The 15,116-nt window shown below is 35.3% G+C and overlaps 2 protein-coding genes across 3 annotated transcripts; one reads left to right on the top strand and one right to left on the bottom strand.

Annotated features, from left to right (window-relative positions):
* Window positions 1–2,447: 2,447 nt before the first annotated feature.
* Window positions 2,448–6,427, bottom strand: LOC115950609 (protein FAR1-RELATED SEQUENCE 7-like). Of its 2 annotated transcripts, none has more exons than XM_031067816.1 (2): window positions 6,156–6,427; window positions 2,448–5,066 (listed from the first exon to the last, which is right to left on the bottom strand). In XM_031067816.1, exon 2 carries the CDS (start codon window positions 5,027–5,029, stop codon window positions 2,750–2,752), a length of 2,280 nt encoding a protein of 759 aa, XP_030923676.1. In that variant the 5' UTR covers window positions 5,030–5,066; window positions 6,156–6,427; the 3' UTR covers window positions 2,448–2,749. The 2 variants fall into 2 exon arrangements, with proteins under 2 accessions (XP_030923676.1, XP_030923677.1); XM_031067817.1 differs by having other exon boundaries at window positions 2,448–5,096.
* Window positions 6,428–9,173: 2,746 nt separating this feature from the next.
* On the top strand, window positions 9,174–12,982 carry LOC115995306 (pentatricopeptide repeat-containing protein At5g18950). The gene has a single exon (XM_031119822.1). The coding sequence runs from the start codon at window positions 9,491–9,493 to the stop codon at window positions 11,297–11,299; it is 1,809 nt and encodes a 602-aa protein (XP_030975682.1). The 5' UTR covers window positions 9,174–9,490; the 3' UTR covers window positions 11,300–12,982.
* The last annotated feature ends 2,134 nt before the right edge of the window (window positions 12,983–15,116 follow it).

Raw genomic sequence — 15,116 nt, forward strand, 5'->3', positions numbered from 1 at the left:
TTTGAAAAACAAATAATCTCAACTCTCCAAATTGTTTATGCAATACACACATAGCATAATCTCCATCATAATTCCTTTTGACAAGCCTTCCCAAGCTGGCAACTTATTTTGAATAGCATATAAAAATCAGTCTCCACAATTCTACCACCTCATTTTCCTAAAATGGTTTTTCAGCTGACACTAATATATATAAATCCAATTGAGAAAATGTGCGGCAAAGTTGTTCCCATGGAAGTACCTTGTCTATTGTCTATTGTCAATTTGTCACAGGATTCATGCTTGATCAAATTGCTACACAGTTGTAGTGATTCCTATAGACATTAGGGTACAAGATGTCTGAAACTAAAATGGAGTTCAGCATGTTTCATCCACAAGGTGGCCAAACATGGTATAGCCCAGATTCAAGAACAAAATAATTGCACAAGAGAAGGAACCTAAATCAAACTATTACCCTAGTAACTAGTGAGATACAACTGGAATAACAAAAGCAATACATACGTAGCAAAAAACAAAACAAAAGTAATACACGATGACTGAACAGATACAGTACCCCAAAGTTTATGAGCTCACTACTGCAGAGAGCATCAACTATGATAGAATTAGAGCTCAAGCATTCATATTCGTGGTGTATCCAGTAACATTTTTTCACACAAAGACACAATGTATTAATTTTTGTTATTTTTCCTTTTACACCATGTATATTGATCCTCAACCTAGTTCATAGAGTCCTCAAGTCCCTCGCCACTGCTTCTCCTGCTGCATTACCACAGTCTTCACCTGCTGCTAACCTAACCTAAATACCCTTTAAATAACCCAATGTACCAATCTCAGGAACTTTTCTGCCTTGTATATGTTTGATTCATTTTCTGTATACAATATTACATGCCACAGAAAATGTGTTCTTTCTGTTCATCACCATGTTCACAAACAAATGCAGAAAATAGTAACAAGACACCAAAACATATACTCAACACCTGTTCCAGGAGAATTTCAAGACCAGAAATGGAACTGTCGAGTTTTGACTCATTACAGTCATAATTGATAAAGAAGGTTGTTGCTGCATCTCCATGGCACCAACAAACATAATCTCGGGTCCTAAAGGATTGGCAATTCATAAGGGTAAACTTCAAGTATTGACCAGGTCAATATGAACAATGAAGCTGCATTTGGTAATTCTACTGGGTGAATGTATCCACTGGAATGCATTCTTTTTTCTTAAAAATATGGGTATAGTATCATGCTAAAAATTTTACTAAAACGTAATTATGCAAAATGATATTGCGTTTGATTATGTCATTGGAAAATGCATTTTCTCTATTAAATAATTATTTGTTATGACAATATTATCCAATTAATTAATTTAAAAAAAATAATAACTCTAACATAAAGATAGCCTTATTCCAAACATATATCTAATATAATTACCATGTCAATATAATTTTTTTTTTTTTTTTAAGTTTACCCAAAATAAAATATATAACCAAAAAAAAAAACTCTCATTATCAAGAACAACAAAAAGTTCTCATTCTCAACAGTAAACCCAACACAAAGCCTAGATGCATCCACTCCCAACTGAAGACATTTTGTTCTCATTCTCAGTACTGGATATCTTCAAATATTAAAATGTAACTTTTATCAATGAGTGATATCGTTCTTACTCAGGCTTAAAAGCAGGTCATGTTCATAAAGTAGGTGAATTGGAAACGTGAAAATATCCATGGAAACTTAAGTATAAAGTATAAACAAAATGAAATAACACTCACTTCTCAAAAATAAAGAAAGTTAACAATCGAATTCTGAATTGCCAATGTGCAACAGCGGAAGAAAGTTAACAATCAAATTAATTTCACTGTCAGCCCAGAAGGTGAGATAAGAAACTGATGCAATTCGTAGGATCAAAAGGAAGACATACTAATACAACCTCTTCATTACAAACCAAATATTCACAAATGAACAGAAGCAGCTGCAGATTCCGTATCTGGTATAATATAAAAGTTCAAGCATAAAGACAACATTTTAAAATAAAAATTAATAAAATAAGAGAGAGAGAGAGAGAGAGAGAGAGAGAGAGAACATGAACATGAACCAAAATTTGTGATGAGATCAAGAAAGAGAAAGATACCTTATCAAGAAATGGGTAATCTGGATTTGCCACTACAATCATATGCATTTTTTAAATAAAAAAAAAAACATATGGTTGAACACCCATGCTGATCAGTCGAAGAAGACCCACTGCGAGAAGAGAAACCGAAGAGAAGAGAAGAAAGGGAGGGGAAGGGAAAAAAGAAAAAGAAAGGGCTAGATTTTTACCATTGGGCCTCATTTGGTGTAATTGCCTAATTGGTGGTTCCTAACTACTTTAGCAGAAATTGTAAAGAGAATGGAAAATGAGAAATGCAGATGGAACCTAACAATGTTATTGAACTAAGTCTATTTTTTGCAAAATGCATTTCACTTTATTGAAAACTGTGAAATGGATTTGAGTATAGATGCCAAACACAGAATCTTAAGCCATACAGAGATTCAATTTTTATAAACAAAATAAAAAAGGAAACAGGAAAAGAAGAAGGCAGTCCACACCAATGCATCAATCACATAGCTTTGAATTGAACAAGAAGAAGTGCTATTTTCCATGGAAGTCGATGCTCTATATCAGATAACTGAGTTACACCAGGAAAACCTAGCTGCCCATGCAGTTCAAACTACAAAATTTAGTGCTAGAGGTATGTCCTGCCTTTGTCTCAGTTATCTACCTTTGCCAAGAAAGCTTTCTTCCACCCTCTCGCATAATCTCATAGGCAAGTTTATATTTTTCAAGAGATGCTGAACCAGCCTCTATGTATTTACATGCTGTTTCTCTTAAACTCCATAGCATCAAAGCTTTAAGTTCTTGGGAGGTTCCCACTGATTCAGCATCACCAACAGTACCATACTCGGCATTTCTTGTCCATCGATGTAAGATGTAGTGAGATGGTACCTCTCTTATTTCTAATATTTGGAAAACTCTCAAAGCATGTCTACACAGCACGCCTTCAAATTCAAACATTTGACAGCTACAGCTCACATTGAGATTGGATGCACAAAATGTAACTATATTTTTCTCATTATCGTTCCCACACTTACGCAACAAATATCTACTGTTTGCCCCTTCTTCATAAATCTTAAATCCAAGATAACTATAGCTTTGTAAAAGCTCCTTTTGAAATATCTTAAACACCGTAAGTGTATATAACCTTCTACATTGTTCTTCAACTGGTTCCTTTGTCTGCAAAAAAGCCTGCAAGTTATAAGTGTCAAAGTCCTCTTTTCTCTCTTCTTCACGACGTTGCTCAAGACCTCTTTCATATCGTGAAACAAACTCTACAATCGGTGTTTGGGCATTCAAAAGTGTGCCAAAGAATGAATCAATGCTTTCATTCATGGAGATGCCAGCAAAAAATGTGGCCCGTAAGTATAGCGGTACCCAACTTGCACGGCTTTCAAACATTTCTTTCAGCCATACATTCTCCTTCAAACCATATCTGCTGAGAAGGGCATTCCATGCTATATCAAATTCATCAGCTGTCTGACTATGAAGAGTGCACTTTTCATATTCACATTTAAAACCATTATCCATTGAACTGAGAAACTCCCGTTCTTTTGCCTTAATTTGCCACAATGAAAAACGGTGATGAGTCCCAGGGAAGACTTCGGCTATTGCTTGTTGGATGGCCTTGTCTTCATCAGCTATTATTGACAATGGATGCCGCCCAGACATTGCCCTAAGCCAAGTTTTAAATAACCAAGTGTAAGACTCCTGAGATTCATCAGCAATAAGAGCACAACCAAGAAGCACTGGTTGCTTATGGTGGTTCACTCCAACAAAAGTAGCAAAAGGAACCAAATACACACTATTTTTGTAAGAAGTATCTAGAACAATCGCATCACCAAACTGACTGCAAGAATATCTAGATCTCCCATCGGCCCAGAAAATACTCATGCAATTTCCATCATTAACCTCTACTGCATGAAAGAATCCTGTATCTTCTGCCTGTTTGCTTTGAAAATACTCAAAAAGCACATGATACCAATCACTCCGATTGTGTTTTTCTCGCCATCTTTTTACAAGGTTTTTGTTATATTTGGTAACTAAATCTTTATTTTGCAAACCACCATTTACCTCCTCTATGAATCTATTTGAAGCATTCAAACTGCCTTTATGAGTTTCCATTTGAGTCCCAAGACCATGATTATGATCTTCCCGAAGACGGTCCACTACCCATGTTCCAGATTCTTGTCTCTTGATCCGCATATATGCCCCACAACCTACTCTTGATGGGTGCTGAAACCCTTCCTTTGAGCAAACAAATCGCCTGGATGAAATTGACCCATCATGCCTCGAGCGAAACAGTTGACCAATTCGAACTCTAAAACCTTTATTTGCTCCATACGAATGATACAATTGGTATGCTTCATTGGCTGAATTAAACACTAGACCCAAAAAAGGTTGAACTTTGGATTGCCCATCATCTCCATCCCTTTTAACACGTTTAACATTAATAACACCAGATGGGCATGGCCGTCTATCCTCTACATCCTCAAGCAATTTGACTTTTGACCTCTGGGTTACATCAGCCAATGAATTCTTAACTATAGGTGGCTTTGACTGCATAACAGGAGTGGGGTTTTCGCCCGTAGATTCAAGATCATGATTGTGATCCTTAAAATAGTGGTCAATGACCCACTTCCCAGAAGCATTTCTTTGTACCCTTATGAATGCCGGACAACCAGTTCGCGAATTGGTCTGAAACCCCTCCTTTGAGCAAACAAATCTTCGAGAGGAAACTGACCCATCAGTTCTCGATCGATAGAGCTGACCTGTCCGAATCTTAAAGCCCATACGCTTTGCATATAGACTGTAACACTCACGTGCATCATCCGACGAATCAAACTCTAACCCCACTTGGGGTTCAAGTCTAGACCCTCCATCCTCCCCATTGACATTATCTATTGCGCGTATCATACCTACTGGCTTTGCTTTTATGACCATGTTCCCACACTCTTTGCTATTCGGATCAGTATTTGAACTGCATTGGTATGAAAATAAACATCATGTGCTGTAAATTTACACATCGAACAATTAGCAAACTGAGAATACTTTCACATTGCCTTCTATTTTTTATAGGGAAAAAAATTTAAACCAATACCACAATTAATTTGCAACTTAATAATTGACTTTCACGTGCATCATCATACTTTCACATTGCCTTCTATCTTTTATAGGGAAAAAAAATTTAAACCAATACCACAATTAATTTGCAACTTAATAATTGACTTTCACGTGCATCATCCACCAAATCAAATCGAACGCTAACTTTCACATTGCTATTCAAATTTAAAAATCTACTTGTATTCTACTATACAAAGGAAGGAAAAACAATTTCACTATGACCTCACACCACAATCAATTTGCAGCTTAATAACTAATATAGTTAAAAGACGGAGGAGAGCTTTATAGAACAAGATACTCAGAAAATTGATCAAATTTACTTGATTGTAAACACTGAAATGGATGAAATAAAATTTAAACCCATTCCTCAGCTGAACACAGAAGAAATTTTCACAGGGAGGAACAAAAAGTACAGACACAGTGCTTCGATTTACTTTCTTCCTTTCTTTCTTTCTTGGCTAAAATTCAATGTACTCCCTTGACTTTTACCTCAATCGTCCAATTAGTTCCTGAGGACTAATTTTTTGTTAATTTAATTAGTCCCTCACTTTGTCCAAATGAGTCAATTTGGTCAAATGGCACCAGTTACTAATTTTACAATTGAAGTAAAAGTCAATTTCATTCTTTCTTTTTCTCATTTTTTATTTTACTGTGTGTGTGTTAGAAGGGTCTTAAATCGAGAAAAATTACAATTTTCAATCTACATTTTCTCGGCAGCCAAACAGAGGATTATACAACCAAACTCCCAAAAAAAAAAAAAAAAGGACAATACCCAATACAGAAAAATAGCTACCCAACAACAAAGATAATATGACATTCAAGCAGAAACAACAAAATGAGAAGTCAACGCAATATAATCGGATTGGATTAGATAACAAAAAAAATCGAAGTTAGGGTTTTTATCACTATCATTATTATCAAAATTGAAACTTTTTGATTGGTTTACCTTTGTAAGTTGGTGAAGTGGCTGGAGCTCGATTACTTGCTCATAAACAAGGCCGGGTGATCAAATCCCAGAAGATATTTTTTGGCATTTGGGGTGTTAGATTGACATTTTGGCGGGAATTTGCTGGTAAGGTTTATGGATTTGAGAAACGAGAGAAAAACTGAGAGAGAGAGAGAGGCTGGGGTGGCTTGGTTTTGTGATATGTAATCTGAGTAGAGAAAAAGGGTTTTCTTTTGTCTTGATGAGTACAAAATAGGAAGTGAAAGAGAGGGTTGAAGTTTGGTTCTCTTGTCACGGTTAGATTAGCTGTTTGTTGACCTTAAATTGGACCCACGTGGGTCCAATGTTAGTGACATCATTCTTATATTTTATGTTGGTGACATCATTTTTGTTTTATGAGATTATGGAATTCTTAAAATTTGGTCATACGATGGAAAAATGAATGGATGACAAAGATAAAAATGATGGGGTAAAAAAATGAGAGGAAGGACAAGGTACTTTTTTTCATCTTATGTGTTTTTTAGAAAACATAGAAAGGTGAGAGGACATAAAAGTTCTGGTGTATCTTTCCTTCATTTGGTCCCAAAAAAAAAAAAAAAATAGGAGGTTTTTTTTTTTTTTTTAATGAGAAAAAAAAAGTGGAAAAGCTGGAAAGGAATATATGACAATTCACTATGTATAAATCTAATTATCTATCATACGCCCGAGAGAGGTAGTCTGGTAGTTGGGATCCGTGAATCGAATTTGTGATCCCTAGTTTAAGCCCAAGCAAGTACGTTGGGAGGAATTTGGGCATCCCTGCCGATGAGCCCTTGATTACCAACTCTTTCGAGGTGCTAGGGTGAGGTCTGTGATCACCCCTAGACCACAGTAAATATCTCTCAATCCAACATTCCCTAATGGGGGTGCCCCTATGGTCACACCTAAGGAGGTGAGTCACAATGGTTGCCCCCGCCCCCCTCTTAGTTCATCAAAAAAAAAAAAAAAATTATCTATCATACAATAAATAATTTTTTAACATTTTTCAAAATGGAAAAAAAGTTTTATCCCTTGGTGTAGGTGATTTATAAAATCATCAAGGTGTATTTTTAATTGACTCTCAAAATATTTATATATGATCTTAATATAAATCATATAATTTATTTAAACAATATATGTATATGCTTTTATGAGTCATTATATCTTATCTTAATTCTTCTCAAAAAAAAAAATTAATAATAATCTTATTTCAATTCGGCAAATATTTCTCTCAATTAGTTCTGAGAAAACTTTGTCTTTCAAAATATAAGTAAAATAATCATCTTTATCTCCCATATTTTTCTCTCTCTTTTTCACACAATTTAGGGGGACTAAATTTCATGTGTTAGGGGCGAAAACAACTTTCACCCCCATTTTCTATCATCTTTCTTTTCTCTCCTACCAAACAAGATAAAATACTTGTGGGTTCCTCGGATGTACTAATTTATAGCCTTTGACTTTTACATAGCATTCTTTGGAGTCCCACATCGAAAGAATCTTCCCCCACTTTCTGCCTTATAAGCTCTGAAACGAAGGAGTAGTGTACCATCAGTTATTGTTGTGGATACTTTTTTGGAGTTACTTGGTAGTTTTTTGGCTTTTTGTACTCTCTTTTTTGGTATCCCACATCGAAGAAAACTCCCTCCCCCCTCTATCTTATAAGTATGAGCTGAAAAGAAAGGAGTACCATCAGTTATTACAAATGGGTCAAACCAGAGGTTAAGTACCCACAATACTATTATTTATTTTCTTTTCTTTTCTTTTTTTCTTTTCCACCCTTCATAAATCAGTCCAACTAAATATATCTCTGAACATATCATATGATTAAAAATACACATGATAATTACTTTGATAAAATTTCATTGAAATCAATTTTGAATAGAAATGTGAAAGTATGTCCATTTTATAATTAAGTATTTTATTTTTATTCAAATTAATTAACAAAAAAATTTATAGAACAATTCCTCTTATAGATCTCCCACATTATTTATGAAAGAGTTCAACTAATAAATTTATAAGTGTTTTGGGTTATTTTAAAAATAGTGGATGTGGGACTTACACTTCACATACTCTTCTCATTTTTCAAATGGTTTTTTTTTTTTTTTTTTAAATGCTAGGGGGAAAACAAATAAACAAATAAATAACTTCTTGAGATGTTTATGGCCAAACCACTTCTTAAGCCAATGTTTGCAACCGATAAGATTATAGCTCTAAGCCCCAGTTTGATAGAGAGGATATAAAAAACATTGAAAAAGAGAAAATAAATAAATAAATAAATAAAGTATCTACTCCATTACTACTAGGATAAATTTTTTTTTTTTTTTTTTTTAAGAATTACTACCAAGAATAACATAAATGAATAATAGAGATGAACAAAGTTCTCAAACTAAAACAATTTTATAAGTTTGGGACTTTAATTAACCATATAAAAATTTTGGTACCAAATAAACATGGTATAAACTGTAGGCCAAAACATGGCATAAATTTGGGACAAAATTTTATGTAATTTAGTTTTTTATTACAGTTGGAGCTCAAAATACAGCATTTATACAAGTTTTATATAAAACAACAACATAAACAGTATTTTATTCATCATGAGGGAAGAAATGAATTTAAAAAATAAATTCATTACTTCATGAAAATAAACACTATTTCAATTTTCAAAAGCCTTTTCTTCTCATATGACTCAAATCGAGGATCCCACGCAAGATTGATAAGGCTCAAGTTGATTATATCAAAGATTGTAAAATTTTATTTATAACTCCATAAGTTCAAAAACATTACTATAATTCATAACCTTTAACTAATAATCAAAAGAAATTAAATTTTGTGTCCTATATGTAATATTAAAAGCATTATTAACATCAAATTTTGTGTTGCATTTTTTTAATTAAAAAAGATAGAAATTTTGTGTTGTATTGTTATTTTCTTCATATTATGCTAGTAAAAAAGAAAAAAAGAAAAAGAAAAAAAGAACTTAAGCTTTAAAAAATTGAAACTAACGGCAATTTGCATTTGCAAACAACGCCGTATCCTTGCCTCTACTCTCTGGTCTCCTTCATCTTCTGCAACATCTTGTCCTAGACTTTCCAAATTTTTGAGCTTTGATGTGTTTTTTTTTAAAGCTTCAATGGTTTTAAAAGACTTATTTTCAGTTCTGCAAATCTGCGCTAAGCATCAAAGTCCATGAATCCAGTAAGTACAATTTGAATTTTTTTCTTGTACTTGATTCAATCATTTTCAACACTATTAATTATATGCAAATACTTCAATTTTAGTGAAAACCCATTAATGAGAATCACAAAGATTGATACCTGATGATGGCTAGAGCTTCATCATCTATCTTAATTTTCATTCGCCAAAACCCTCGTACCTGCCAAAACCCTAACACCCAGATCCGAAATCTCACTTTTGAAACCAAAGATGGTGACTTTAAGCCGAACCCAATTCAGGAACCATCACAAAAAGCACAAAATGACTTCATAGAGATTGCCAAAGAGGTTTCTAGGATTACTCGAACAAAACCCAGATGGGAGCAGACCTTGCTCTCTGATTTTCCTTCATTCAACTTCACTGATCCACAGTTTTTCAATGAGTTGATAAGGAACCAAAACAATGTGCTTCTGTCACTCCGTTTCTTTCACTGGCTATGCTCTTGGAATGGTTTTTCGCCTGACCCGTTGTCGTTGAATGCGCTTTTTGATGCGCTTGTGGAGGCTAAGGCCTGCAATGCTGCCAAAAGTTTTATTGATTATACAGGGTTTAAGCCCGAGCCGGCTTCTTTGGAGCTGTACATTCAGTGTCTTTTTGAGGGTGGATTGGTTGAGGAAGCATTTGATGTGTTTGATAGATTGAGAGGGGTTGGAGTTTGCCCATCAATTGCAACTTGGAATTCGGCTTTGTTGGGTTGTCTTAAGGTTGGGAGGACTGATCTTGTTTGGAAATTGTATAAAGAGATGGTGGAATCCAGTGTTGTGGCAAAAGTTGATGTCGAGACTGTTGGGTATCTTATTCGAGCTTTTTGTGAAGATAACAAAGTTTCAAAAGGTTATGAACTTCTTCGGCAGGTTTTGGAAGACGGGTTAGACCCTGGGAATGCTGCTTTTAATGATTTGATATCTGGGTTTTGTAAGGAGAGGCAATATAGTAAGGTATCTGAGCTACTTCACACAATGATTGCAAAGAACAGAGATCTGGATATTTTTACATATCAGGAAGTTATCAATGGGCTTTGCAAGCAACGGAAGCAGCTTGAGGCATTTCGGGTTTTCAATGATCTTAAGGACAGAGGATATGCCCCAGATAGGGTCATGTATACGACAATGATTCATGGTCTTTGCAAGATGGGATGGCTTGGGGACGCTAGGAAGCTGTGGTTTGAGATGATTCAGAAGGGGTTTATTCCAAATGAATACACATACAGTGCACTGATTCATGGGTATTTTAAGGTTGGTAATCTTGAAGAGGCAAGGAATCTGCACAAGGAGATGTTTAATAGAGGTTATAGAGAAACGACGGTGAGTTACAACACAATGATTGCAGGGTTGTGTTTGAATGGAAGGATAAATGAAGCTCATGAGTTGTTTGAAGAAATGCCTCGAAAGGGTGTTTTTTGTGATGTGATCACGTACAACACTCTGATTCAAGGCTTTTGTAAGGAAGGGAAGATTGTTGAGAGTACAAACCTATTGAAAGAACTCCTTATGCAGGGTTTGCAGCCATCAACTTCCTCATTTTCCCCCCTTATTGAAAAGCTTTGTGAGGTGGGAGACATTCAAGAAGCAAAAAAGTTGTGGGATGATATGCAAAGTAGGGGTCTGCAACCAATCGTCTGTACTCATGAGCATATCATCACTGGCTTATGCAACCAAGGTTATGCTGCAGAGGGAATGGATTGGTTATTAGCAATGCTGAAGTGTAAGCTTAAACCAAAGAAAGAAACTTTCGAGAGATTGATCCAATGTCTCTCACAAAGTGATAAGTGGGACGACATTTTACTTGTATTAGATGTTATGTTTAGGACAGGTTATACACTTAGAGAAGGCATATGCCATTCTTTGGTTAATAAACTTTGCAAAGAGAATTCCCATTTTGTTAAAACACATCTAGGGGAGATTGTAGAATAAAACTAATGCATCAGAGCTCCTTTGGATACATTGTTTGTAATGTACTACCTCATTCATGATTGAATATATGGAGAGGATCAGCTGGAGCTTTAGTAATGTTGGTAAACATCAACTTGAAGCATTGTATTTCATGGTAATTTGGTATATCATGAAGAATTGATGACTATGATGAAGTTTAAGACTGAAGTGCTGGTCTATATGTCAGATACTAGAGCCCAACTGATTTTTAAATTTGAATCATGCAAATAAGTGATTTCTTTTTGAATTTCAATAATTTATTTATTTTATGTGCCTTTTGGTTCTATGAAAGATTTAAGCGAACCCTAACCAATAGTTGGGAAGTTAGTCGCTGCTATACCAACAGTGATGATACCAACAGGGGCTAGTCATCTCCTTAAGTTAGTTGACCATGAATTTCTAGACACATGCGATACTATCATGGTAAAAAGTTAGTCAGGCAGCTAGCTGCAAGATGGAGACTAGACCTCTTGAGTCCTTGTCATTGGATTCAGAGTAAATGAATAACAAATGGCTGCTTGCTGTGACCAAAGGATGTCCTCTTTTAAAGTTCTGAAGATACAATGTATTGATGTTACTAATGAGGCTTTGAATCGATAGGCACTTGTTGTCTGTCACTGGAGTTACTGGTTTTATACAATTTGCAGAGATTTACTGATAGGTCAGTTACTCTCCATCTTATGGGAATCTTCTATTAGTTTTACTTGTTGATTTCATCCTCAGTAGTTTCCTTTTGTCATGAGCACAAGAGCTTCTTGAGATTCATCAATTATTTCTTTACTTTCTCTATCTTTCATTCATATAAATACTTTATAAGCTTATGATGGAAAGCTCAGTTCTGCCAATTGTTGTTTGTGGTTTTTTTTATTTATTTATTTATTTTTTTTGTGGGGCCCTTCATCTGAGTTATCATAAGACTTTGATGTGCGTTTTCTATTATTCTTGGAAACATTTATCTTTTAAAGTTGTTGGAATTATTAATGAAGTTGAGCGAGTCTTTGTTTTATCATCGGTTCTAATCGGCCTCATTGTGCTGTCTATTCCTTTATTCCCACTTAGAATCTCTTTGCCTATTTTCTTCGACGTACCCATTTGAGGGGTCTAGGTGCTATTGGCAATGGTTGTAAGAAGTTAAAAAAATCTTAGTCTTAGTGATTGCGATTTCCTGAATGACAAGGGTTTGGAAGCAATTGCAACTGGTTGCAAGGAGCTTACACATCTCAAAGTTAGTGGGTGCCATAATATCAGAACTTTGGGACTGGAATCTATTGGAAAATATTGCCAGTACCTTTCTCTCCCAACTTAATAACTTCGGTCTGTAGTTATGATAATGTGTGCATTGATTAAAGTCATGTTTGGGTCACAGCATCACACAAGCTGCAAGCCTCCTTGCTCTTGGGCTGTTCAAGGATTCTGTTAAGCAACCTGCTTTTACTAACCTGCTAAAAGTATTTAATATTGTTGCATTGATATTTTTGAAAAGTTACATTTCAAAGTTCAGGCACTTTCTTTTTGATATTTATGCTTCCAAGTTCTTTCAAGAGATGGATATTCATCTGTCTTCTGCAGTAGTAGCCTTTGTAAAATGTTTTCCACTTAACTTAGTGAGCAAGGAAAATATTAAATTCATCAATTTGAATGTTATCGAATATGCATAAAAGTATCGTGCCTTCCTCTCAGTCAAGTTTTTGGATGGATTTAGTCACATGTTCCTTGAATTCTGCTTAATTTGAAGTTTATTTCTTGCATTTTAGATGGATCAAAGCTAGTTACCTTTTCTTGGCTTGTGGCTAAATATGCAACATATGTTTGATACCATCTGTAGATACTTTTGTGATTACATTAATCTTAGCTCTGAAAATGTGGAGGCAACTCACTGAGTTAGCACCTGTTATTTTGCCAAAGGATAGGTCACAATGCCCTTCCCCAAGTTGGAAGGAGCTGTAACTTTGCAAGCTCCTCACTTGATAGATTTTTCTGGTGTAGGAGATGAAAGCATTTGTGGTATAGCTGTCATGATTAGTTCTTGTGTTGATTATTTTGCCAAATAAATTCTGACTAATTTGCCAAAATTTTCATTATTATTGAAATTATTACTTGCATTTATTATACTTTCAAATTTATAATTTGTTCCTGATTCATTGGATGGTCGTTCTCACAAAAAATATTTGGATTTAAACGTTTAATGAAGGTATGAACTTTGAGTTTAGTAAGTCGATTTTGTGTGCATAAAACTTCTAGCTTGAAGGCGGCCGCGTTACTCATGTAGGCTCTAAAGTTGAGTGCCTCACTGAAGGCACCTTGCCTTAGGTGTTTAAGGCACCTTGCTTGGGCAGCTAGGTGAGTGCCTGGCTCTCCGTTGACTACCATGGGCTGTGATATGTCCTCTTTATTATCTAGAAAAATGTCTATCTAGAGTTGGGGGCAAAACAATAGTCTGTGCTTTGCTTCTTTTAATATCAGTCTGAAATTTTGCAGTGCCCTGCTTTTACACTATCTTGATTGAGTTTTTAAAATCTTCTTTTTTGGATTTCAAAGAGTTAGAAATGTTATAAAAAGTAGGAAACAAGGGGCTTTTCCCTTTTTTTAACACTAGGGTTGGAGCTGAGGCCCTTATTGCCATTGGTCAGGGCTGCTGACTACATCATCTAAAAATGTCAGTGGCTGCCACCAAATTGGAGATGTGTGAATAATAGCCATTGCAAGAGGCTGCCCCAACTCTGTTCCTTAGATGTGCTCCTGGTGCGTTTACTCTCTCCATTCTCGGTTTATGTTTTCGCCATGTGTTATGTGCCCTGCTCCAAATATACTGTTATATTATATTGATGTGCTCATATGGTAGTGGTACCAACTAGGATGGAAAACTTTGAATGAGGTTTCAAACATTCGATTCTGCAATATGATTGCATACATGGGCAAATTATAAAATCACTTGATTTTTTATCAGGTCATTGCCCTCTGTACTTTAAGTAGGGATATAACTTTTATGTACATATTGGTGCAATTATAAAGTCTTTGGCTGCCAAAGGGCATGTGTGTAGCTGGCAGAGGCCCCCCCCCCCCCAAAAAAAAAAAAAAAAAAAAAAAAAAAACTTGTGTATAAATAATATAGAAAATCTTAAATATGTATACTTGTTAAAAAATCGACCCGTTGGTGATGAAAATCTAATAGGACAGCCCCTCTTCTCCATCAACCTTGGCAATCCATTCCCTTGCATCCACATCACATTCCATAACCATTAATTTAATCTTTCATTTGATTGTTGTTTGCAAGTGTTTTTATAGGAAAAATGGTAATGGTTTGTTAACAATGAACTTTATAGTTGAGAGAGTTATGAGCAAGCTGGCTGGTTGGAAGACTAGATTCCTACCATTTGCAGGCAGATCGGTTTTAGTGAAATCAGCCATGTCTGCTATTCCGAATTATGTTATGCAGGCCGCTGCCCTTCCTGCTCACCTTTGCTCACCTTTGGAGAGTTGCTGCCCTTTATGTAACAATTTTCCAGAAACTATTAGCCATTTATTGAAAGAGTGTGTGGTGGCAAAAGATTTCTGGTTTAAACTTAGAGTCCCCCATGATATGGTTAGTTCTTTTGCTGATTTGGACTTGCTTGAATGGCTAAAAGTTAATTGCCAAAGTAAGACGTTACATTACTTTTCTGTGCCGTGGTCTTATGTTTTTTCTTTTGCTATTTGGAATTTGTGGAAACATAGAAATGGTATGGCGTTTAATAATAGCATTGTCAATGGAAGCTTGCATAGTGTTAGTAAAAATCAAGCCTTGGAATATTACTTCTGT

This window comes from Quercus lobata, chromosome 6 (assembly GCF_001633185.2).
Source record: "Quercus lobata isolate SW786 chromosome 6, ValleyOak3.0 Primary Assembly, whole genome shotgun sequence".
Taxonomy (NCBI): Eukaryota; Viridiplantae; Streptophyta; class Magnoliopsida; order Fagales; family Fagaceae; genus Quercus; species Quercus lobata.

Coding starts and splice junctions, on each gene's coding strand:
- LOC115950609 (XM_031067816.1), bottom strand. CDS start 5,029: ATGGTCATAAAAGCAAAGCCAGTAGGTATGATACGCGCAATAGATAAT.
- LOC115995306 (XM_031119822.1), top strand. CDS start 9,491: ATGATGGCTAGAGCTTCATCATCTATCTTAATTTTCATTCGCCAAAAC.